Here is a 25,148-nt window from a genome sequence, read left to right as displayed (position 1 = left end):
TCAGAAAGAATGGAACTAAGAATTATTTCTAACATAGTTTGACTTTATAAATGTATCCTATAACTAATAAGGAGTGAAAGAGAAAGAGTAAACCTCATTAATGATAAGTTATTCTTGAGTCACAATAATTTACTAGAGTACTTGGCCTTATAGTTTAGTAAGTAGATGTGGCCTGTGGTCTGTTAGGAGAGTGTTTCCATTCTGGACATTTTCTGATCCACATAGAAAAGTTTAACTGATTTATTATACTAAGAATGTAGATTAAGTTCACATTCATCTCATTTCTCTTGTACGTGTATTCCCCTTGCTATGACTACTAGCTTTTTCTGAATTACTTACAGAGAGAGACTTTCTTTTTCATTTACATGTATTTTTCCTGTGTAAGAACTTTTTTGGGGGAGGTGGGGAGTGTTAGGACCTATATTCAGAACTTTCTAATTAATCTTTTTATGCTAGTGTCTCAATTTCCTTTTCCTTTTTAATTTTTTTTTTTTTTTTTTTTTAGTACTGTCTAAATTTTTTTTCTTTTTTTGTACTGGGAGTTGAACCTACGGACACTCTACCACTGAGCTATATCCTCATTTTATTTTTTATTTTGAGACAGAGTCTTCTAAGGTGTTGAGAGTCTACTAGATGCCAAAGTTGTCCTCGAATTTGTGATTTTGTGATCCTTTTATCTCAGGTTCCCAAGTCTCTGGGATTACATGCATGAGCCACTGTGCATCTTGGTTTCTTTATCTTTTTCTTTTGGTACTGGGGATTGAACACTGGTACTTTACCACTGAGCTACATTCCTAGCCCTTTTTATTTTTATTTTGTGATGGATCTTACTAAGTTGCCCAGGCTGGCCTTAAACTTAACAATCTTTCTTTCATTCTCCTGCCTCAGCCTCCCAAATCCCTGTGATTGTAGGTGTGTTTCACCATGCCCTGCTGTGCCCCTCAATTTCTTAATTCATAACAAGTAAAAAATTTAACTTTCAGCAAGCCATATAAGTCCATTTAAATGAATTGTTTTTATACTTTCTTCCAAATTCACTTCTGAAAATTTGTAGGAAGTATACTTTTCTTAACAAGTTTCTTTATGGAGTATATATCCAGTCATAGCTATAACTTGGTGACCATGGTCCTAAGTGTTTCGTACACCTATTTCCATTTATTTCATTTTAGAAGTGATATTAAACTTTTATGACCATAATTTGTAAATGCTGTGTCATAATTCTATTTCAGTAGCTTTTTGTGCTTTGCAGAGTTCTTTCAGATGGTTTATCTCATTTAATCCTCTCAATAGTCTTTTAGGTAGTGCAAGTGTTGTGTTGCTCATTTTACAGAAGAGGAAACTGAAGTTAAAAAAAATTGAGACTAACAACAGGGTTACTAGACTAGCAGACATTAAGACACCACTCTAAATCCTGTAGTTTTAGTTTTATCCACAAAGATTTTATCCTGCCATAGTGAAAAGGTAGAATATTTGTTCACCTAGGAAGAAAATAGTTGTCATTGATATTTTAAAGTAATTCTGAAGGTAGGAAAAAAATTTTTTTAATTACTATTTTGTAACTAAGGTTATACAATTAAGACACCATGTTCTATTACCCCTTGTTGCATAAATTCAAGTCATTTTAAGAACCACATAAGATTGAGAGTTGTTTTCAAGATGTAATATCGTGCCATCACAAACTAAAAATCCAAGTATGTATAGTTTATTCTTGGATGGAAGACTAACTTGATTAGTGAAGCTAGTAGTAGGTAAAGTTTTGAATAATGTGATAAAATTAATTATAGTTTATACTTAGCATTTATAGAAGATAAAAGATAATGAATATTGATTCTGTTTCCTATATTACTATAACAGTAATTTCTGTTGATCAATCCAGTAATTAAATCTCACAGCAGTAATAACTTACTTTCTGCCTTCATTTTCTGTTCTGTTCTTTCTATTCACAAAACAAAAATCTGCAAATCAACTGTTCTATAAAATACAGTTGAAATTTAAAAAGTATAAGCATGGGAAATTATTTACTGGAGAGTGGGTTAAAAAATATCAAATATTTCTTACTGAACCAAAGTATATAAAACCAAAGAAATTCATTATGTTTTATAACTTATAAATTTCACAATATCTTCTAAGGAAGAGAAAGGTGTAGGTGATATGATGACTTGAAAAAAAGTAATTACTGGGGTCAGGACTGCAGGCTTGCTTTGGACACTTGAGAAACATTAGTAGGCAAGAATCTGTCAAGTGTAGGGAAAAGAAAAACCCATAATGCAAACAGATACTACTGTTAGAGAGATGTATAATAATACTTTACTTTGTGTAGGACCCTACATCTGAGGAATTTCAAGAGCATTACACAATAATTCATGGTTCCTTTCAAAATGCTTGTGACACAATTTGCAAGAATTATCCTCATCTTAGGGGATAAATTTACGGAGAAATGGCAGCACAAGTTGGTAAGTAACTTGTCGAATAGCAGGTGACTGGTGAACAGCTGTAAATTGAGTCTGAAAGTTAAACCTACCAGTCCTCCTACCTTATTCTAAATTATACTTATGTTTAGAATTATTTGAGGCAGATCAAATATTAATGCACAGGTTGTTTTCCTTGCCATTTTGTTTGATGGCCTATCAAAATAAATTGTTGAGATGATAGCATTATGGTCATAGACTCTGTGTGGTATGAGGAATACTGAAGTTAGGTGCTGAGAATCAAACCCAGGGCTTCTTGCACATGAAGTAGGTACTCTACCAATGAGCTACATCCCTCAGCCCAAGAATATTTAGATAAAACATAAACTTACTGTGGTAACATCTAGTCTTTTCTCATTTCTCTTACGTATTTCCCTTTGTTGTCTTAACTGCTACGCTGTTAAGCTTTTTGTCCAAGGTCTATAGAAATTGCTGTGCAGGATTGATTTGGTGGCTAACATTGGAACTTGGATTTGTAACTTATGTTGTATCAAGGCTATCATGTATATACATTTATCTGTCTTTGGGATGTATTGATTTGGTGATACTTTATGAAACTCAAACCAAACAAAAAATAGTAATAACAGTAGATGCCTGATCTGAGCAGATTTTAACAACTGGCAGCTTCTTTAGATGGTTTTCTCTTTGTGTTTTTGTAGGATTGGATGTGAATCACTTTCCTTAATAACAGGAATATCATAGATTTCTGTTTCAGGGTTTAGGCAGTTATCAAGGATTCTTGTTGGAAGGGACAGCCTAGGTGGTCCAGTGTCCATCATCTTAGGAGGTTCTTAGCATTCCATGTCCTTAGTATGTTATATGAATGTAGTGCTGTTAAGTTCATTCTCACAAACCCCATTTATTTTTAAAATTACTTTGTTTTTTTAAACTATAAAACATATTAGTACTTGGATGACATATTAAAAAACTTACAGAGGACATGTACTCAATGAACTCATAGATTAAAATTGTGTTAGTAAAATGGACAGTGTTTATGAAGAAACCACATAATGAGCCCATGGCTTATTTCATTTCTGCTTCTCTGGGCTTGTTTTTCATGTTAATGGAATTAAAAAGCAGTAATTTTAAAATATTAATGAATTATGACAGTTTTTTATGTGCATTAAAGGCTACACTGTATAATCATTGTACAAAAATTTATTCAAGTTACTATAGGCAAAAGAAATTTCTATTATTCTTTAAACCGTATATTATATACGTGTGTGTATATATGTGTGTGTGTGTGTGTGTGTGTGTATAATTTTTTTTTTAATCTGCGTATACTCTTTTGTCTTTTTAGCACAGTAGGATTTCAGTTTAGCCTTCCTTGATGGTGAGGAAAATATTCTGGAAGCCTTTAGTAATGTTTTCCACAAATTAATTGGAACTGTCCTAATTATTTTTATTTTTAATTTTTTTTGCAATGCTGGAGATTGAACCATAAGGACTTAAGCTTGCTAGGCAAGTGCTCTACATGTGTGCTGCATCTCCAGTTCTACTTTCTTATTAATATCAAGTTTAGCCTCATTTTATTCCTTTGCTCTAGGTGTCGTCATTCTGAAATACACATTTTTAGGTGTATTTTTATTATAAAAGTATAACGTGTTCTTCTTGCCTAGTATACCCTGGGTTGGTTCCTTAGTACCACAATCAAGTCAAAACAAAACAAATAAAAATAGTTCATGTTTGTGATAGAAAAATTGGAAAACATTTGAATATAAAAATTGACCCTAATGCCATCATGCATAGATAATAAAATTTTGGGACCTTTTCTGTACTCATGTTTCTTTTTATTTATTTATTTTTTATTGTTGGTTGTTCAAAACATTACATAGTTCTTGACATATCATATTTCACACTTTGATTCAAGTGGGTTCATGTTTCTGATTATAGTCTGAGAGCGTGTAATTCTAATGCAACTTTTTTAAAATAAAAAGTATTTTTTCAATTTTCAAATATCATTGAGGGATATTGTGAATGATTTAACATTTTATTACTTAGATATACCAAAAATTTGGGTTTCTTTAATTTATTTTCAAATTTTTGTTATAAGTAATGCTGCCATGAATGTATATATTAATTTAGTGTTTATTTGCATCTGTTTATTTCTTTAGGAAAGAAAGTCTTAATTTTAGCTAGTCTAGAAGAAACAGTAACTGAATTTAATTTAATGTATGTATGTGTTGCTAGGGATTGAATCCCAGGGTCTTATGCATGCTAGCTAAGTGTTCTGTCACTGAGTTACTTCCTTGGCCCTGTTTGAGATAGGTGTTGCTAAATTGTCCAAGCTGGTCTTGAATTTGCGATTTTTCTGCCTCAGTCTCATTGCTGGGCTTATATATGTGCATCACCATGCCCCTTAACATGCCAGGCATGGTGGCACATACCTGTAGTCTCAGTGACTTGGAAGGCTCAAATAGGAGGATCTCAAGTTCAGGCCAGTCTGGGCCACATAGTAAGAACCTGTCTTAAAATAAGCAGGGTTGGGGATGTAGTACCTCAGGTTCAATACTCAGTACAGGGTGAGGGGAGGGAGGTAAAAAAGACAAAATTGAGGTCAGATTATAGAATTAAATTTAGGAGCTTGAATTTAATTTGGTTAATATCCACACAGATAGTTGGTCATGGGAATTAATATAGGTTACAAAAGGAAGGATTAGAAAGGAGAGAATTTGGGGTAAAGAAATTAGGCTATGATAGTAGTCCTTCAAAACAAGAAAAGAGCAGGTGAATGGAGGAGAGATTTGGGAAGCAGAAAGAATGGACAGGTTTTGATTTAAAAGTGAGTAGTAAGATGGGTGATGTGGTTCACGCCTTTAATCTCCTGACTTGGGAGGTTTGAACTGTGCTTCAAAGCCAGCTTCCGCAGTTTTAGCAAGGCCCTAAGTAACTTAATGAGACCCTGTTTCAAAATAAAATATAAAAAGGCTGGGATGTGGCTCAGTGGCTACATGCCCCTGGGTTCGATCCTTGCTATAAAAAGAAAAGGAAAAAAGAATAGTAAGTGTTAAGAACCAGATATGATTCCAGGTGTAATCATTAATAAAAATGAGAATCCAGGAAGAGAAGAAATATGAACTAGTTTTATTTTAGGAGGGGAGAGAAGATTCTGGTGACTAAATTTTGTTGTAAATTTGGTAGCAATATTCAGTAGGTAGTAAGGAATTTAGTACCATATGTGGGGAGAATATTAGGGCTAAAGGCACAAAATATTTCATTTCCAGTTTTGCTTTTCAAGTTTGGAGTAGGCTAACAATTCCAGTTGTAGATTTCTCTCCTTGATCCAGTGTATCAAGTAACTAATAATCCATTAACAATATTTAATTTTGCGCTTTTGAGAAGCTGTTTAAAATGCCTGGCAAATAGGATGTCTATGTTTGCATTTCTTCCAGGTTTTTCTAGGGAAAAAGCTTTTTGAAGTTACAAGTAATAACATAGATACAAGTTGTTTTGGTTGACTAATAGAAATAATTTTAACTATAAATTGGATATGTGCTGGCAGTTTAAGCAAGATCTCTTGAGAAATATGTTCTCTGAGGCAGTGCTATTTTTATGATAGGGAAATGGAAGGCAGGGAAGGAATAGGCTATAAAAGAGGTCCTAAGGAGCAGCATTAGGAGTAATCCGAAAACAACTGGGAAAAAGTGTTTTATTTCACCTGTTAGTTATTAGAAGTCTGATTTTAAGGATGGCATGATGAGAATAAAGTAGAGCTAAGATTGCTTCCTACAGTTGATTCCATCTATTTACAGATAGTGCAAGTATACTTTCTGATCCAAGGATAACTCGACTATGGATTTCATAACCAGGCTCTCTTAACAGGAATGAACTTTATGAATTTTTCAAGAGTAATTAGGTAAAATGCTGATTGGGTGTTACCAGAACATAGGTTTATTCAGTTCAAAAGTTGAGTTAGTCCCTTTAACTGTGAATAAGGAGGAAAGTGTGTATATTTAGAAGTTGGTATGAGAAGAAATATACAAACCGTAGTATCGGAGAAAAATTTAGTAATTAATTATTATTTATAATATTGAGAAACTATACTGCTGATATTAAGAAACATGTCAGGTACTATGATGAATTAATTATATCCTATCTAAAAGTCTTATAACCCTTGCAAAGTATGCATTTGCGCAGATTTATTTATCTATTTATTTATTTATTTATTTATTTATAGTACTGGAAATTGAACTCAGGAATGCTTTACCACTAAGCTATAACCCCAGTCCTTTTTATTTTTTAATTTGAGAGAGGGTCTCACAAAGTTATTGAGACTGGCCTCAAATTTTCCATCCTCCTTCCTCAGCTTCCGGAGTCACTGGGATTATAAGCATGTACCACCACACCCAGCTTTATTTGCTCAGTTTTATAGGTGAGGAATATAATACTTTGATAGTTTATGTAACTCATCCAAAGTTAAAATTAACACTTAGTAGAAACAATAGGCAGTTGGAACAATGGAAGAAATACACCATTTGTAATGGGGGGGGGAAGAGAAAGATAAAATAACCCAGGTATAGAGTAGTAAAAGATATGCAAGACCTGTATGAAGAATTAAAAGCACTACTGAGAACACAAAAACTTAAAACAAATGAAAATCACATTTGTGAATAGGGATGCTCAGCCATATTAATCTGTTTTCTCTAGTTTGTAAATTTATTGTGGGTCTAATAAATTCCAGTTGGTTTTTTGGGAACCAGACATGGTTTTTCAAATTTATATGGAAGTTGCTGGGAAAACTCTGAAAAATAGAGCAGTAATACGTTAAATTCAATATCAACATGTTTTAATTTTAAAACTGTAATAGTTAAAAATTATTCCAAATAGATGTATTAAACCAACAACCAGATATTAAAGCTAAGACATAAACCTATATCACCTTAAATCAATAGGGAATAGATTTAGGTGGGCACTATTCAGTAAATGGAATTGGAATGTAGGAATGACATCTAGAGAATAAAAATGCTGGGTTAATTTCTCATTCCATGTACATATTTAGATAAATTCCCAATAAGCTAAATATTTAAATGTAAAGACTAATAAAAGTACTAGAAGAAAACAGACAAATTTATTTTGGGGTCAGGGAAGCCTTTCTAACTAAAATGCGAATAGACATAAAAAAAAACTAAACTATTATTATAAAAGAAAAATAATAAGCTAAGCTGAAATTATTGTATACAAAGTTAAAAAGACAATTAGAAGGACATTGATGACTTTTGTTAAAGAAGTAAAGCAGTCCTGGAAACTAATGGGATAAAAACAACCCAATAGCAAAATGGACAAAGGATGACTTTTGTTAAAGAAGTAAAGCAGTCCTGGAAACTAATGGGATAAAAACAACCCAATAGCAAAATGGACAAAGGATATGAAACAGGCAGTTTTACAGAAAGGAGATACAATTTTTTTCTTTTATTTTTCCATTTTTTATTGGTACATTATTATAGATAATGGATATCTTATGCTATGTTTATACATGCACATAACATAATTTGATCAGTCTCACCCCCTAGTACTTTCCCTTTCCCTCCACTCTTCTTCCCCTTGTCTGCTTGCTGTACTCTAAAAATATTTTTAATTTTTTGATTTTTATATTTTTGGTACCATGGGTGCTTAATCACCAAGCCATATCCCCAGCATTTTTTATTTTGTCACAGGGCCTCACTAAATTGCTTAAGAGTTTTGCTAAACTGCTGAGGCTGTTCTGGAATTTGTGATCCTCCTGCCTCGGCCTCCAGAGCTGCTGGAATTATAGACAAGGACCACCACGCCCAGCTACTAATGGTTTTTTAATGAGTACAGTTTAACCTCATTCACATTAAGAGACATATAAAATAGTATGCTAAGGTAACCATTGTTTCCACATATGAGGTTAACAAAAATCCTTAGTTTTAAAAGAACACTGTCAGAATTGTCAGTATACAAGTATTTATATGTTTGTGTTAATGTAAATTGAGAAATTGTAAAATAACATGTACTGCAACATTGTTTATAATGACAAGACATTAGAAACAATCTTAATGTCTTTTTGGAATTGGTAAAATAAATTATGGTCCACCTAATCAGTGTAATGCTGTCTAAGTTTTGAAAAGGATGAAAGAGTTCTTGGACTGATACAGGAAGAATTCTCATATACATTAAAAAGAGCAAAGTGTAGAACATTGTATAGAAAACTGTATTTTGGGTAAGTCAAAAAGAAAAGTATACATTTATATTTATTTAGATACATTAAATAAAAACTCTGGAAGGATACATATAATTAATAACTGGTTACTATTGGTGGAGAGGTAGGAAAAAAATTGGTGAGAACTACGTTGATGGAGGACATAAATGTATTACTATCAATATATATATATTTTATTTCATTTATTTACTTTTTTTGGTGGGTCTGGAATTAAAGTGCTTATATACAAATCCTGCTCTTTTGCTTATTAGGTTTGTTATCTTTTAGCATATTGCTTATTCTCTGTGTGCCTATGTGTCCTCCTCTGTAAAATTAGGATAATCGTACTAACTCCTAGGGTGGTTGTAAGGATTAAGATAGCATGTAGTACAAAGAATAATGTCTGGCATATGGTAAGTATTCAATAAATGTTTCCTTAAAAAAAAAAAAAGCTATTAGAGTGAGAATTTAAATTTAGGTGTGCCATATACTAATAAATTTACCTAATGCCTGTTATATATAGAAACAATGCCTGTTCAGTATAGACTATGCTATTTACATGCTTGCCTCTAGATAGACAATGCCTGTCTTTTCATTCAGTAGCTATATAGTTCAGGCTTTTACTCAACAAACAAGTTCCAGGCATGAAAGAACTTTGCATTTAGAGTTTAAATACCTTATTTGAGTTCTTTTTCAAAGATTATACCAAATTAAAAAAAACAAACAAACCTGTGATGGTATTTTGGAGCAAGGCTTTACTTTCAGACTTAAAAAATGATACAGAACAAGAAAAGATACCGTTTTTCTTGTGAGAAGAACATAAGTAATGGAAATTAGGTTGGTTATTGATTTTAATAGATTATTTCATGATGACTAATTATAAGGTATGGTTGGTGTGCTGATATTTTCAGGTACATAGGTACTGAATACACTTTTAAACCCAGCCCTGCCCTTCCCAAAATGTTGAATTGACCTTAAAATTTAAAATAAATGCATTTGCTGGGTACAGTGGCCACTTTGGAAAGCTGAGGCAGGAGGATCTCAAGTTCAAGGCCAGCTTCTGCAACTTATCGAGACCCTGTCTCAAAATGAAAAGGACAGGATGTAGCTCAATGGTAAGGTGCTTGGGGGGCAAGCATTATATTTAATAAATAAATCAAATGCATTAATTAATTAAATAAATAAATGCATTTGATTACACCTTCATACTCTTAACTTGCATTTGTAGTTATTTCCATATGAATCTAAGTAAATTTTTTGCTTTGTGTGTGAATTTATTAATACAGACTGTGGGAGAAATTTAAACATCAAGAAAATAAAAAAGATAGTTATAACTGAAATTAAAATTAATTTGGAGAACAAATAAGGAACATTTGAAATGGAAACCATTGTGAGAAATGGAAAAGATAATGAAAACCATCTAGGTTCTCCAGTCTCCTTCTCTTCAAAACTGCAAAAACAACTTTCGGGTGTTAGATCAGTGGTAGAACTCTTGCCTAGCATGTGTGAGGTCCTAGATTTGAACCCAGTACTAATATAAAATAACAACAAGGGGCTGGCGATGTGGCTCAAGCGGTAGCGCGCTTGCGGCCCGGGTTCGATCCTCAGCACCACATACAAACGAAGATGTTGTGTCCGCCGAGAACTAAGAATAAATAAATGTTAAAATTCTCTCTCTCTCTGTCCCCCTCTCTCTCACTCTCTCTTAAAAAAAATAATAATAATAAAAAAAAAATAACAACAAAAAAGTCACTCATCCTTTGTTTTTGTTGTTAGTGCTTCTTGAACTCACATAGGTTTAAACCTTAGATTCACTTTGTGGTCTGCTTCTTTGCCTATAACGCCAACATTAAATCAATTGCTAAAATGTTATCACTTATTTTCTTAGTAACTCTTTTGTCTTTATTATTTTTGCAAATGGTTGACTCTGAATTCGAGCTAGTTGAACTCTTGGGCCCTATCTCTGTCTAATATTCTTTGTTTTCATTCTACTTACATCATTTGTAGTCTATGCAAAAACTGTGGCAACAGTTCTAACTGATTTCCCTGCTCCAATTTACCCTTTTTATTATTCCAAGTTAGTCTTTCTTATGGCATATTTTCATTTCTGTCTCTTGAAATTTCTCAGTTAAAATACCATCTCCTTTATACTACCTAGTCACTCTTATAAGTACTTAAAAGAAAAAATAACAATGACCTACGTATTTATAAAATAAGCATATTGTGAAAACAAGTTATTAAAAAATAATCTTATATTTGCATATTAGCAAAAGGCTGTCAGGTCAGTAAATAGGGAAATGTTTATAACTGTGTTTTTCTGTGAATTAGGCATGGGCCACACTCATGGTATTATGAGAATTAAATTATTAGTCTTTAGTACAGTACTAGTACATAATCTATATGTATGTAAACTGTCTTTTGTAAATAGAATATGTAATAGGGGTTTGAACTTGTGAATATATCAGTTGTGAATTTCATAATTCAGATGTTTCTCCATATAAAGTTTTTTTTTAAATTTTTGCTGTAAACTAACATATGTAAGTTATTTTAAATTAACTTTAAATTAAAATTTGTTTGTGGTGCTTTGGATCATGCCTTGTGCATGCTAGGCAAGTGCTCTACCACTGAACCATACCATTCTCCCCTAACTTTAAATTTTATAAGGAAATTTATTAAAATATTTTTTTGGGTATGGGTCATGCCATTCCAAATTCCTTTTGGTAACTATTGGTAATTTCAGAGAACAGAAGTTTTCATTTAATTTTTGAGATTTTAGTTTTCCTTTAATTCTGAATTTGTTTTGCAGTATAGCTTATGGTCATTATAAGCTGGATATTAGAGGTTCTTTCAAATGTGTCAAATAATTTTTACTTCATCTCACTTAAACAATATTTTTTTTCCTTTTTAGTAACAGAAAAATTTGAGTATTCAGTGAAATATCTTTTGCTAATTTGTTTTTGAAATAAAATTAGCAATATGATTCTTCAAGGGAAAATAAATCTGACTATACTCCTTTTTTTATCTATAGAAAATAAGACTGTGTGTAACATCTTTTTTTAAAAAAATGGAATTTAGTAATACTTCAAATTTCATGATGGTATCTTGTGAACCTTAAAAGTTAAAATTTTTAGATGTGAATCTTAAGTGCACTTTACATTGCTCCATTTGGAATTTTGAGTTGTTCAGAGAGAAAGGAAGAGGACATCTATTTTTAGCAACTATTGAGGCATGGTAGGATAAGATTTTGAAACTTTCTGTCTGACAGAATTAAGCTCTGAACACCTCAAAAAAACCAAACTAAACCAAAACAAAGCAAAACAAAAAAACATAGGTATTTAACAAAGTATTCTTTTGACACTTTTAGTGTTGTAGTTGTTATCAAGATGGTTGTTTGTTACTATTCATAGCAATAATGTTTTCTATATCCCCATAATTTGAATATAGAATCAACAGTATCTTTGATTATTGTTCATACGTTGTTGGAGTTTAGAGTCCCTCCTCCTTTCTTTGTGCAAGTGTTCTACCTGTAGCCCATCAAGATAATTTCTTTTCCTTCTTTTTTTTTTTTCCCTTGCTGTGCTGGGGATTCAACCCAGAGCTTAACACGTTAGGCAAGTGCTATAGCACTGAGCTGTACCCCCAGCCCCAGAGAGTTTTTTTGTTTTGTTTTGTTTTTAATTAAAAAACAAACAACCAAAAAAACCCTAGGACTTCATGAAATTTATTGATTACACTAAGTTAAGATTAACTATGGACTATGGACTAACTATGGATAGTCCCTGTTTAATGAACTGATTATGTTTTTAGAAAACTTTGGCTTGATTTCCTCTTAATTTTTTCAGATTTTATTGTGTATATTTGAAGTTTACAACATGATATTTTGAGTTACATAGAGTATCTATCTATCTATAGAAATTAACCTACCTATCTCACAGTTACTTTTTGTGCATGACAAAGAGAAGTTAAAAATCCACTTAACAAAAATCCTTAATATAATAGAATTTTTATTACCTTTAGTCCTTATTTGGTACATATAATCTCTAGACTTTCTTCTTCCTACCTATCTGCTGTTACATCCTTTAACCTACATCTCCCTATCTACCTCTTCCATGGTAATCTCTTTCATTCTCTTGTGTTTTAAGCCCTGTTTTTGTAAAAAAAGAAGTTATTCCCACAGGTAAGTGAGATTGTGACATGTTTTCTGTGTCTGGCTTATTTCACTTGGCATAATGTCCTCTAGGTCTGTCCATGTTGAGGTAAATGGGATAACTGCATAACAGCTTTTTTGAGGTCAAATAATATTCATTGTGTGTTTGTCTGTGTGTGTATGAGTGTATGTGTGTGTGTGTGTTGCATTTTTAAAAATCCGCTTGTCAGTAGGCATTTAGGTAGGATTTTTCCATATCATATTGATTATTGTGAATAATGCTTCAGTGAACATGAGGGTGTAGATATCTTTATGAGGTGATTTCATCTCTTTTGGGTATTTTCAAAGAAGAGGTATTTCTAGATCATACAATAGGTACATTTTTAAAATTTCTTCAGCAACCTTCTTATTGTTTTCCATAATGCTCGTACCATATATATTCCTACCGACAATAAATAGAATGCACTTTTCTTCACACCCTTGCCAACATTTGTTATTTTATTTTTCAAAAATATTTTTTAATTGTTGATGGACCTTTATTTTATTTATTTGTATGTGGTGCTTAGAATTATACCCAGTGCCTCACACATGCAAAGCAAGTGCTCTACCACTGAGCTACAACCCCAGCCCCATTTTTTTTTTTTTTAATAATATCCACCTGTACAGGAGTGAAGTGATGTTGCAGAGTGATTTTAATTGCATTTCCTGTATGATTAGTCATCTTCAACACCTTTTCATTATATCTGTTAGCCATTTTTGTGTCATCTTTGGAGAAATATCCGTTCAAGTACTTTTCCCATTTTTAGTCAGGTTATTGGTTTTTCTGCTTTTGCGTTGTAAGAGTTCTTTATAAAATTGTGATCTTAACTGTCTATCAGATATGTGATTTGCAATTATTTCTCCCAGTCCATGTTTTTGATTGTATCCTTTGCAGTGCAGAAGTTTTATAGTTAGATATAGTCTCATTTACTTATATTTGTTTCTGTAGTATGAATTTTTGGTATGATGTCAAATTCAATATCAAGGAATTTTTCTCTTCTAGGAGTTTTTTTTTTTTAGGGGGTTAGAGGGGTTGGACTCAGGGATAGTCGACCACTGAGCCACATCACCAGTCCTGTTTTGTATTTTATTTAGAGACAGGGTCTCACTGTCTCTAAATAAAATAGCTTAGCACTTCGTTTTTGCTGAGGCTGGCTTTGAACTTGCAATCCTCTTGCCTCAGCCTCCCAAGCTGCTAGGATTACAGGTGTATGCTACCGTGCCCAGCTCTTTTAGGAGTTTTATGGTTTCAGTACTTATATCTCTTACGCCATTTTGACTTGTTTTTTCTGTGTGGTATAAGATAAGGCTCCAATTTTATTCTTTTACATGTGGAAATCCAGTTTTCCCTCCACCATTTATCAGAGATATCTGTTCCATTAGGTCTTCTTGGTGGCCTTGTTAAGAATTGGTTGACTGTGCATGTTTGGATTTATTTATGGGTTCTCTGTTCCGTAGGTTTATGTTTCTATGCCAGAACCATACTGTTTTGATTACTATAGTTTTGTAACAATTTTTCCCCAGGTGTTAGGTTTGAACCCATGGGCACTTTACTACTGAGCTACAGCCCTCCACACCCCCTTTTAAATTAATTAATTAATTAGGTATATATAACAGAATGCATTTTGATTCATTGTACACAATTGCAGCACAGCTTTTCATTTCTTTGGTTGTACATGATATAGTGTTACACCATATTTTTAGACATACATGTACCTAGGGTAATGATGTCCATCTCATTCCACCATCTTTCCTGCTCCCATGCCCCCTCCCTCCCTTTTGCACAAAGTTCCTCCATTTTTCCCATATCCCCCTCCCCCATTTATGGATCAGCATCCACTTATTAGAACATTCGGCCCACTTTTGTTTATTATTATTTTTTTTTTCAGAATAAAATACTCATTTTTATTTTATTTCTTTATCCATTTACTTATTTTGTGGTGCTGGGAATTGGACTCAGGGCCTTGTGCATGCTAGGTAAGCATGCTACCACTGATGGCCAAGTTGCAGAGCCTGGCCTCACACTTGTGATCCTCAAGTCTCATTCTCCAAGTAGCTGGGATTACAGGTGTGCACCACAGTGCCTGATTTGTAATGTAATTTTAAATCAGAAAGTGTGATGCTACCAACTTTGTTTTTTCTTTTTCAGTATTATTTTGACTCTTTGTTTTTGATATTTATGTGTATGTCTTCATATGAATTTTAAGGTTGTTTCTTCTATTTCTGAAAAGAATGCCACTGGATTTTGGTTAGGGATTTCTTTTGACAGTATGGGCATTCTTTTCTATTAATATGGGATATTTTTCTGTTTATTTTTTCTATGTTTAGTTTTTTTTAAATCAGTGTTTTATATTTCAATGGACAATTTTTTTTTACTTCCTTGGTTAAATTCTTTGGCATTTTATTAATAATTTTGATGCTACCATAAATGGGATTGTTTTCTTGATTTCTTTTTCAACTAGGTCATTTGGGGGGGGCGAATATTGGGGATTGAACCCAGGGGTACTTAACCACTGAACCATATCCCCAGACCTTTTTATGTTTTATTTTGAGACAGGGCCCTGCTAAGTTGCTGAGCCTGGTTTTGAACTTGTGATCCTGCCTTAGCCTCCCAAATTGCTGGAATTATAGGCATGCACCACCATGCCTGTCTTCATTATTCAGCTAGGTCATTATCATTTAAAAAAAATTTTTTTTAGTACTAGGGATTGAACCCAGGTGTGCTTCGCTTACTAAGCTACTTTTCCAGCCCTTTTTATTTTGAGATAAGTGCTTGATAAATTCCCAAGGGCCTTACTAAGTTGCTAGGGCTGGCCTCAAACTTGTGATACTTCTGCCTTTGTCTTCTAAGTTGCTGGGATTGCAGGCATGTACCACTGAGCCTGGCTTAGGTCATTATTTTTGTATAGAAATGGTGCTGATTTTTGTATGTTGATTTTTGTATCCTTCAACTGGACTGGATCATTTATTATGTCTTAATTGAGGTTTTGGTTTTTTTGTTTTGTTTTGTTTGTATGATTTTGGGCGGGGGTTTCTACATGTAGAATCAAATCATCTGCAAATAAAGATGTTTAACTTCTTCCTTTCCAATATGGATACCTTTTAATTCTTCTAATCTTATTTCTTTTCCTAGTTTTTCAATTTCTGAAGCAGTTATCTGTTTTCAAAGTTGGTATCAGTAATTTAATGGGGCTAGTATTCTGGAAGAACAAAAATTGTTTTGGCTTTTTTAGTATGCAGAAAAGGATACTGAGCTCAGAACAGTTCAAAAGTGGAAATATTGATTTTTAATACATTGTTTTAAGGCTCTAATTTTAAAAAGTATTTTAAAATTTTAATTTAATTTTTGAGTGTTAGAGCTCAAACCTAGAGCCTCACACATGCTATGGAAGTGCTCTACTACTGAGTTTATACCCATAGCCCAAATGTTTTTAAAATTAAATTGTTTTGAATAGGCAGTATATTCACAGGTTCAGATCAAAGCAAAATATATTGAGAAGCTTTTGCATTTGACTGTTAAAATTTCCCCTCTGCCTGTTTCCTCTATAGAACTCTTTGTTAATTTTTTAATTTATCTTTTCAAAGTTTCTTCATGTAGACATAAGCAAATATATATGCTTATTCCCCCTTACCTTATACAAAAAAAAAAAAAAAAGCAAATTGTGTATTCTCTGTTGACATCTTGCCACCCCTATCTTCTTAATATATCCTTGGAGAGCTTTCCATATCAGAATGCAAAGTTAAGTTTGCATTACTTCAGTATACCCTACCAGGAATCCTTTTACGGATATTTAGAAAATTTTTAGGCTTTTACTCTTATGTAGTGTTGCAAATTAAATTAAATTGTTTTGAATAGGCAGTGTATTCACATGCATTCACACACACTCATGTTCAGTGTATCTGTAGGATAAATTCCTGAACATGGAATTATTAGGTGAAAAGGGAAAACTCCTGTTTTGTTAGATAATGCCATGGCTGTTTTCTCCATAGAAGTTGTTCTATTTTGTACTCCCACTAACAGTATGCAACTGTGCCTTTTCCAGAAGTGAAAACTGGTACCTTGGTATGTGGTTTTTTTTTTTTTTTTTTAATAAGCCTTATTTTTATAGCAATTTTAGGTTCACAGCAACATTGAATGTTCTCAATACCCCTATGCCCAAACCCATACATGGATTACCTCTTCACCATTGATATTGTGCATCACAATGTGCATTTGTTAAAATCAGTAAACCTACATCAACATGTTGTTATCACTAAATTCCATAGTTTACCTCTAGTTTACTCTTTGTGTGACTTATTCTAAGGGTTTTAACAAGCATAATAATGGTGTGTATACACCATTGCAGTATCATGAGGAATAGTTTTGACTGCCCTAAAAATACTCAGGGCTCTACCTGTTCATCCCTTCCTTGCCCAAATTTTGGCAGTCAGTCTTTTTACTGTCTCCATAGTTTTGCCTTTTCCAGAATATCATCTATTTGGAATCTCATAGTATGTGGTCTTTTCAGATTAGTTTCTTTCACTTAGCAATATGTATTTTAAGTTTCTTACATGTCTTTTTGTGGCTTGATAGCCCATTCGTTTTTAGCATTGAATAATATTCTATTTTCAGGCTGTACCAATTTTGTTATCCATTTAACTAGTGAAGGTCATGCTTGTATGCTTCCAAGTCTCAGAAATTATGATTAAAGCTGCTATAAACATCCATGTGTGGACATAGTTAAGTACCAAGGAATGTGATTGTTGGAATACAGGATCATGTATTTGATTATAGTTTGTAAGAATCCACCAAATTATCTTCCAATTACACTGAGCTTTATCCCCAACCCTTTTTATTTCTTATATTGAGACAAGAGCTTGCCTACTTGGTAAGGGTCTCACTAAATTGTTGAGATTGGCCCCCACCGATGAGAGAACTCAAGTTGTTTCATATCCTTGCCAGCATTTGGTGTTGTCAGTGTTATAGATTTTGGCCATTCTAATAGGTGTGTAATTTGTATCTTCTTGTTTTAATTTGCAATGCCCAGATGGCATCCAGTATTGTGCCATCTGATCTTATCATCTACTTACCATCTGTACATCTTCCTTGGTGAGATAGATACCTGTCTGAATCTTTTGCTATTTTGTAATTGAGTTGGTTTGTATTCTTAACTGTTGAATTTCAAAAATTCTGTGTATGTTTTGGATAAATCCTTTATCAACTGTCTTTGTAAATATTTTCCTCTGCTCTGGGACTTACCTCATTCTGTTGATAAAACTTTATTGATGGTTAGCCCATATTGAAAAGTATATTTTTGGCTTTTCAGTGTAGTTTGAATGTATATTTCTTTCATTAGTGAAGTTGAACAATTTTGATATGATTAAGTGCTGTTTCTATTTTTCTGTGAACTTTCATTCAGTTCACATCTTTTACCCACTGATGTAAATTATGAATCTTTTTTTGCCTCTCAGAAGTCTTTAAAAATTGTGGAGGTTAGTTTTGCCCAGATGAGAAACATTTTTCCCCTCATTTTTAAAAATCTGGTCAACTTTGCTTTTATATTTAGTTTTGCTATAACAAGTAATTTTAATTCCCTCAAATTGGATACATGGGAATCTCTTCTCTTCAGCTAATGATCTAGCTTAAGAATTATTGCCTTCCAAAAGTCTTCCTAATGTTTTTAAGGATAACATAAGTATCTGTTGTTCCTGTTGTCTTTTTTCTGTCTTACCTTTAATTACATCCTTATTTCACCTGTTTATGCACAAATTGTAAACTCCTTGAGGATCAGAACTGTTTTATTCATTTTTGTTTATCTAGTGTCTGAAGCACTCGAAGTAGAAAACAATGTTAATATTTGATATAAATGATTGTTCTTTGTTTTCTGGACTTTGATTTTATAGCCATTGCTATCTAATTTAAGTACTTTTACTTTGTTATTGATGAACATTAGTCTTACCTGTCTTTTTTTTTTTTTTTTTTTTTGCTACTTCCTTTTAGGGTTGTTCTGGAGAGAAATTGATTTATTTTGGGAGCCTTTGTGAGACATAAGATCTTTTCTAAGTTTCACTTTTTTATTCATAATTAGATTTGTAGGAGTGTTTTGATGGAAGCAGATCCAAGTCCTTTTTCTTTCTTCATTTTTTTTTTTTTTTTTTTTTTTTTTGTGGTGGTGGTGGTAGGGAAACCGGTGTTTTATATCTTTTTTTCCTTTTTTGTGTTTCTACAATGTAATTTTATAAAAACATTTAGATTACATACAAAAATGAGATTAAGTGTAAGCTTTCAGTTATTAACTTAATACTTTAAGGTAAGTGACTACAATAATAAATCATTATAGAGTTGTGCAGTTTCTTAGAGGAGATATCTAGGGCTAACCTCTCACGACAAAAATGAAAATTTTAGTAATCTAGAAACAATTTGAATTTCTCTACATGAAAGAATGTGAACCTCCTGTTGCAGTTTTTTCCATTATTGAATTGCTACATTTGTAAATGGAGCTAAAATGTGCCAAGAAACCCTAATTGATCCAGTTTTAATCACTTTTGACACTAGGCTTTTAGTTTACTGAAATCAGTAATTATAAATTTCTTACTAAACTAAAAAATATTAATTTAAATGGTATTTTTAAAAACCCCAAGTTTTTAATGGTACTAGTGAAACACTCACAAACATTGCACATCTCAAGGAAACTAAGGAGACTAGAGAAACAATTTCCATACTGATAATGTCAGTGGCTGGCTCCTTTACAGTCTGTTGAAGTCCAATATTTTAAATGAATTTCTGGCTTAAAACTTGAACACATTTTAACCACATATGGAGTTTCATATTTGTTGATGTTAAAATGGCAGTCCACAAAAGAACCTATCAGTTATGATCATGTTGCCTTTCTGTTCTTTACTCAGCATATCCAACAGATGCTTTTTTTTAAAATGAGATATGTAAAGAAGTTATTTTTCATTCAAAAATTACCAATTCATATAACATTAATTTCAGAATCATTTCACTGCAGTGTCTGTATGGTATGTGTGGGTCAATTATGGTTTTATTGTTAGAATCAAACAGCCAAGTTGTTTAAATGATTCTTTTTTTTTACCTGGACCCTTCTTTTATTGATGATGGTTTTGAATAGAGTGCACATTATGAGAGAATCTTTATGAACTCTTCTTGACATTATATATCCACTCAGAAAATTATCTGTATTTTACCACAACAAGTATTACACATGGAGCATGAATTTGTTAGATTTTTCAAAATAACTGATTATTTTTAGTGTGTATTTAAACATTACCTTAGCTTTTTTAAAATGTAAAATGAAGATTGAATATATTATCATTGGAAGTTCAAAATTAGAATGTAACGTCTCTCTTCTTGACTTCTGTTCTGTAGAGCAGGTTGTTGCCCTGGATGCCCAGAATATCGTAGCTGTTTCATGTGGAGAAGCTCATACTTTAGCACTTAATGACAAGGGCCAGGTGTATGCTTGGGGTCTCGATTCTGATGGACAACTTGGCCTACTAGGATCAGAGGAATGTATCAGAGTACCCAGGTAACAAAGGTGACCACAAAGAGGTCCTTAATCTTTTAAAATGTGTTTGTTTATTTAAATCATTCTGCTTACTGTGAGCATGTAAGCGTTGTCATCTAATTATTTCTTTCCTTTGAATCCTTTAAGAATTTTCTAGGTAAATTAAATTTCTAGGTATTATACTGTTTATCCTTTTTGAGTTGACCTATTTAATTTGGGCTGAACTATTCAGCTACTTTTTAAAATACTTATGTTCTTCACATTCAGCAGATTTTATGTTCATAAAGAAAAGGGACAGGGAATTCCTACTTTAAAATAACTTTTATCTTAGTAGCACGGACTGATTGAAGCTAAATATACTGTCTTGAATATCCCAGCTGTTGAAATATTTACTAAATATCAGTTGGTTCATGATACTCTTTTTTTCAGTGTGGTTTTTATTGACTATGGCAGCCTAAACATGCTTATTATAAAAAGAATTTGCTTTCTACTTTTTCGTTTTACTTAACAGTGATCACAATTTAATTTATATTATTAACGTAGAATTGCAGAATTATTTCACAATTTAAAAATGATGCCTGATCAGTATTATAGTCTTACAGAATTGTATAGGACATAATCATTTTTTTAATATTAAAAACTGAGCATAAACAAATCTAGATAAAAATATAAAGATTTTAAAAGAAGTATTTATTTCTTAGTATACCTAAGAACTTGTACTTAGATTTTTATATTATACAAATTCTGGTCTCTTTAAACCCTTTTGTTCTTTCTTCCTGGTGGTAATAGTTTTAGGGACAAAAGAACTCTCCAGGGAACCCCAAGATATTCTTATAACTATTTTTAGATTTATTCTAGGTAAAAAAAAATTTTTTTTGCACACATTTATGTGTTCTATTTTTGACATTGATAAGGTTTGTTTTGATTTAAGGAAAATTTTGTGATAGGACTGGGGATGTAGCTCAGTGGTAAAACACTAGCCTAGGAGGTCTGAGGCCCTAGGTTCAATCCCCAGTGCATCAAAAAAAAAAAAAAAAAAAAAAAAAAAGGTTGCAACTACTAGGGTAAAGTAGAACACAGGAGAAGATATATTTCAGAACAGGAATTTGCAGTTTGAAATTTAATGTTTGTTCTATTATTGAACTATCCATTGAGACATTTGGATACATCATATTCGTATGTTTTCCTTAGTCAACATATAACCAAATCCTGCAAAACTCCTCAAATTTGGTTCCTGTTGTTTCTTCTGCAATAACAACTAAATAACGTAATTCCCAGTTTGCTTATGATGTCCCTTAATGATGGTGCTGTTGGGAGAAAAATATTTTTCCTTAAGCTGAGTAAATTAAATTTCTTCAGACAGTTTAGTTTTGACTTCTTTCAGAAAATGGTAATTTTTAACTAAATGGTTATTGACAAGATAATATAGAGCAACCATAGAAACAGTGACCTTAAATTTAACCTACCCTTTACTACTTTCATTGCTTCTTCCAAGTAATTTTTATAGAACAGGATTTTTAAGATAAGTTTTAAAAAATATTTGTATTTTTCAGATGAAAAAGGACTTATATGTTAATCATCTTAATTGATTCATGGCAGAGCTTTCTAGTTTCCCTTATTTTTACTCTACCAGTTGCATAATCCTCATTTTGTTGTGGTTCACTTCTGGCATTTCAGTACTATGTAGGTGAAATAGTAAACAGAAAGAAAGGTAATTAAAAGGAGATAATTTTATTGTGTGAGAATTTTATATGATTTTGCAGTGCTGGAGATCAAACTCAAGACCTCATGCATGTTAGTCAAGGACTCTACTACTGAGCCACCTGAAAAAGAACTGAGTTTTTTGTTGTTGTTGTTTAAATATCTGATTTTGTATGTTAAACATCTGTATTAACTTAGGTATTATACTGTTTATCCTTCTCAGGTTTTCAAATTTTTATGTATTGGATCTGATTTGTATGAACATATATACATAGTTTTCAATGATTCTATGTTTTATAAAAGATTACCAGAGATTTTCTTTTTAATTTTAGTACCAAATCATTTTTTAGATATAAGACTTTTTCTAAGTACCATCGTACTTAAACCAGTTTTGTAAGTTTCATACACATTATCTATAAGGGGATTTCTAAAAATTAGTGTTGATAAATTTTCATATGAACAATCAGAAAACTGAAGATTCACATTAGGCTATTTCTCCTCCTTCTCCACTACAGGGATTGAATCCAGGGACTCATGAATGCTAGGGAAGCCCTGTACCACTGAGCTATATCTCTACCCCCTTTTTTTTTTTTTTATTTTGAGAGTGACTCACTAAGTTGCCCAAGCTGATCTTGAACTTGCTACCCTGCTGCCTCAGCCTCATGAGAAGCTGGGATTACAGGTGTGTGCCACCATACCTGGCAGGATATTACATTCTTGACACAATTTTGGTTTGTTTTTTGGCTTGGTGCTGGTGATCGTTCTCAAGGCCTCATGTGTGATGGTCAAGTGCTTTACCACTGGGCTACATTTCCAGCCCCCAAAACCATTTTCATGCTTGCAGATAAGAACATGAAAATTAAGCAAAATTAAGCAACATTTCAAAATTAAAGAATGTGACAATAATAAATAGGTTATATCTGAAATTCTTACTAGTTGGCTAATTTTTTCCTACTTATAATTTTGTGTGGTTTTGAAGTCACTACTATTTGGGGAAGGTGTGGAATTAGTCAATTATATCATCTATAGAGTTCCCTGTAGACTTGATTTCTGGCTAGATTTTAAAAAAAAAATGGAGAACATAATACTTGTATATAGAAAAAAGCTTAAATTTAACTTTACCTTCCTTTCTTTTTTTTTTTTTTTTTTAGGGGGGAGAGGTACTAAATATTTAACCCAGGGGCACTTTGTCACTGAGCTATATTCCCAGTCCTTTTTATATTTTATTTTGAGACAGTCTCATTAAATTGCAGAGGCTGGCCTTTTAAGTCCAGCCTCTCGGACTTTCAGCAAAAAATTATAGCAGAATGATAGTAATGATAATTCTTATGAGTATATAAAACTATTTCTGGACTAATTAAACTTTCAAATTGTCATCTTGTTCAAAAATTTTATTTTCTTGACTCTTTTAAATATTTTATATCTTTGCCTGATTTTAATATTTGAAAATTCAGAAACACTTTAGATTAAAGGGAAAAATTGTTTTTTTGTTTTGTTTTGGCAGTACTGGGGATTGAGCCTGCCTTTTGTATGCTAGGTAAGGAACCATTTAGCTATTCCCACAGTCCAGTGTATATCTTAATGATAGAAACTAGATTAGTTGTTAGCCTAAATTTTTCAAAGTTGAAAAAAAAGTTGGTGTTAAGGTTTAAAAAATTTTTTTGACAATCTGGGAATTGAACGCAGGGCATCAGATATTTCTTCTGTTACTCAGATACACCTTCTCTAGCCCCAACATTAAGATTTTTCTTAAACCTAAAATTACTAGGAAAGTTGCCTGAGAAAAAGAAAATTGTTCATTTGTGTAATTTTGTAGATGGAGACAATACCTTTATTTTACTTATTCATTTTTGTGTGGTGCTGAGAATCTAACCCAGTGCCTCACACATGCTAGGCAAGCTCTCTAACCACGGAGCTACAACCCCAGTCCCCCGCCCCAGTCATGTGTTTTATGGGAAAAATATTTAATGCTTTGGTTCCTCAATTTAAATTTTTTTTTTTTCCTTTTTTGATACTAGGGGTTGAATGCAGGGCCGCGTTCCACCTGAGTTCTACCTTTGACATTCCCAACCCTTTTTATTTGAGACAAGATCTTACAAAGTTTCCTGGGCTGGCCTTAAACTTGTGATCAGTCTCAGTCTCCTGAACCACTAGGATTATAGGCATGTGCTACCCGGTCCTCCTGGCTCAGCCTCCCAAGCTGCCAGGATTATAGGTGTGCATTACTGTGCCTGGCTTCTTCAACATTTTAATAATATAATGTAAAACTTTGTACTAGTCTTTGTTAGCAGTGGTTGGAATTTTGTCTTTAGAAACCCAGCTAGAAGCAATGTTTAGTTGCTGTCTATATTGCCATTGTACAACCGTTGGACAAATGGAAGAATATGGCGGTACTAAACATATTAAGTATACTAGAGCATATTGTCATATTTAGCAAACTGTCAAGAAAATTTTACTTTGGACCAAGATGGCAATTCAGATGTGTTTAATGAATCCAAAAATACCCATACCCCAAGACAAGGATGTATAAATCTGATTTCTAAGATTTAATCTTTTCTTTAAAATTTCAAACCACTTCAAAATTCATTCAATAATTCACTCAGTTCTTTACAGTAGATTATTTTAGTGATATCATTTAAAATGTTTGATGTGCTCTAAGCTTTAGTTACTTGAAATTTATAAGCAGTATAAAATATTTGCTCTAGAGGTCTGAGTTCTTAATGTCTTTTCAGAGATGATTATTTGGGAATCTTCATGTTGTGTGTGTGCATACATATGTATACATTTATACTTATTTATAAATTTTATTATTTTATTTTCCTATTAAGTGCATTTAACTTCTTTTGAAAATTGAAAACATTAAGCATATCTTTTGTACTTGATAAAGAATTTTTTAAAAGTTTATTTTTAAAATCAATACATAGAAATAAAATTGTACATATTAAAGAAGTATTTCGGTGTTTTGGTACGTTAGGTTAACCATTTCTCCCCAAACATTTATTACTTCTTTATGGCAGAAACATTAAAATCCTTCTAGGTTTTTTCTTTTTTCTTTTTCTTTTTCTTTTTTCTTTTTTTTTTTTAATGTATGTGTGTGGTGCTGGGGTTTGTAACCTAGGGCCTTG

General features: G+C 32.5%; 1 protein-coding gene across 8 annotated transcripts in view; it reads left to right on the top strand.

Moving 5' to 3' along the window:
* The window catches only part of HERC4 (HECT and RLD domain containing E3 ubiquitin protein ligase 4), a 118,377-nt gene that overhangs the window by 5,008 nt on the left and 88,221 nt on the right, over positions 1-25,148 (top strand). For 7 of the 8 annotated variants that reach the window (XM_081267324.1, XM_081267323.1, XM_081267319.1 and 4 more), the window contains exon 4: positions 20,184-20,343. In XM_081267324.1, coding sequence (XP_081123450.1) covers positions 20,184-20,343 — 160 coding nt within the window. Of the gene's footprint in view, positions 1-2,320; positions 2,454-20,183; positions 20,344-25,148 lie in introns of all 8 variants that reach the window. The other variant, XM_081267325.1, reaches the window with a different exon arrangement.

The sequence above is a fragment of the Spermophilus citellus genome (genome assembly GCF_964194105.1).
Source record: "Spermophilus citellus genome assembly, chromosome: 15".
NCBI classification, from domain to species: domain Eukaryota; kingdom Metazoa; phylum Chordata; class Mammalia; order Rodentia; family Sciuridae; genus Spermophilus; species Spermophilus citellus.
This window is presented reverse-complemented; position numbering and strand designations above follow the sequence as displayed.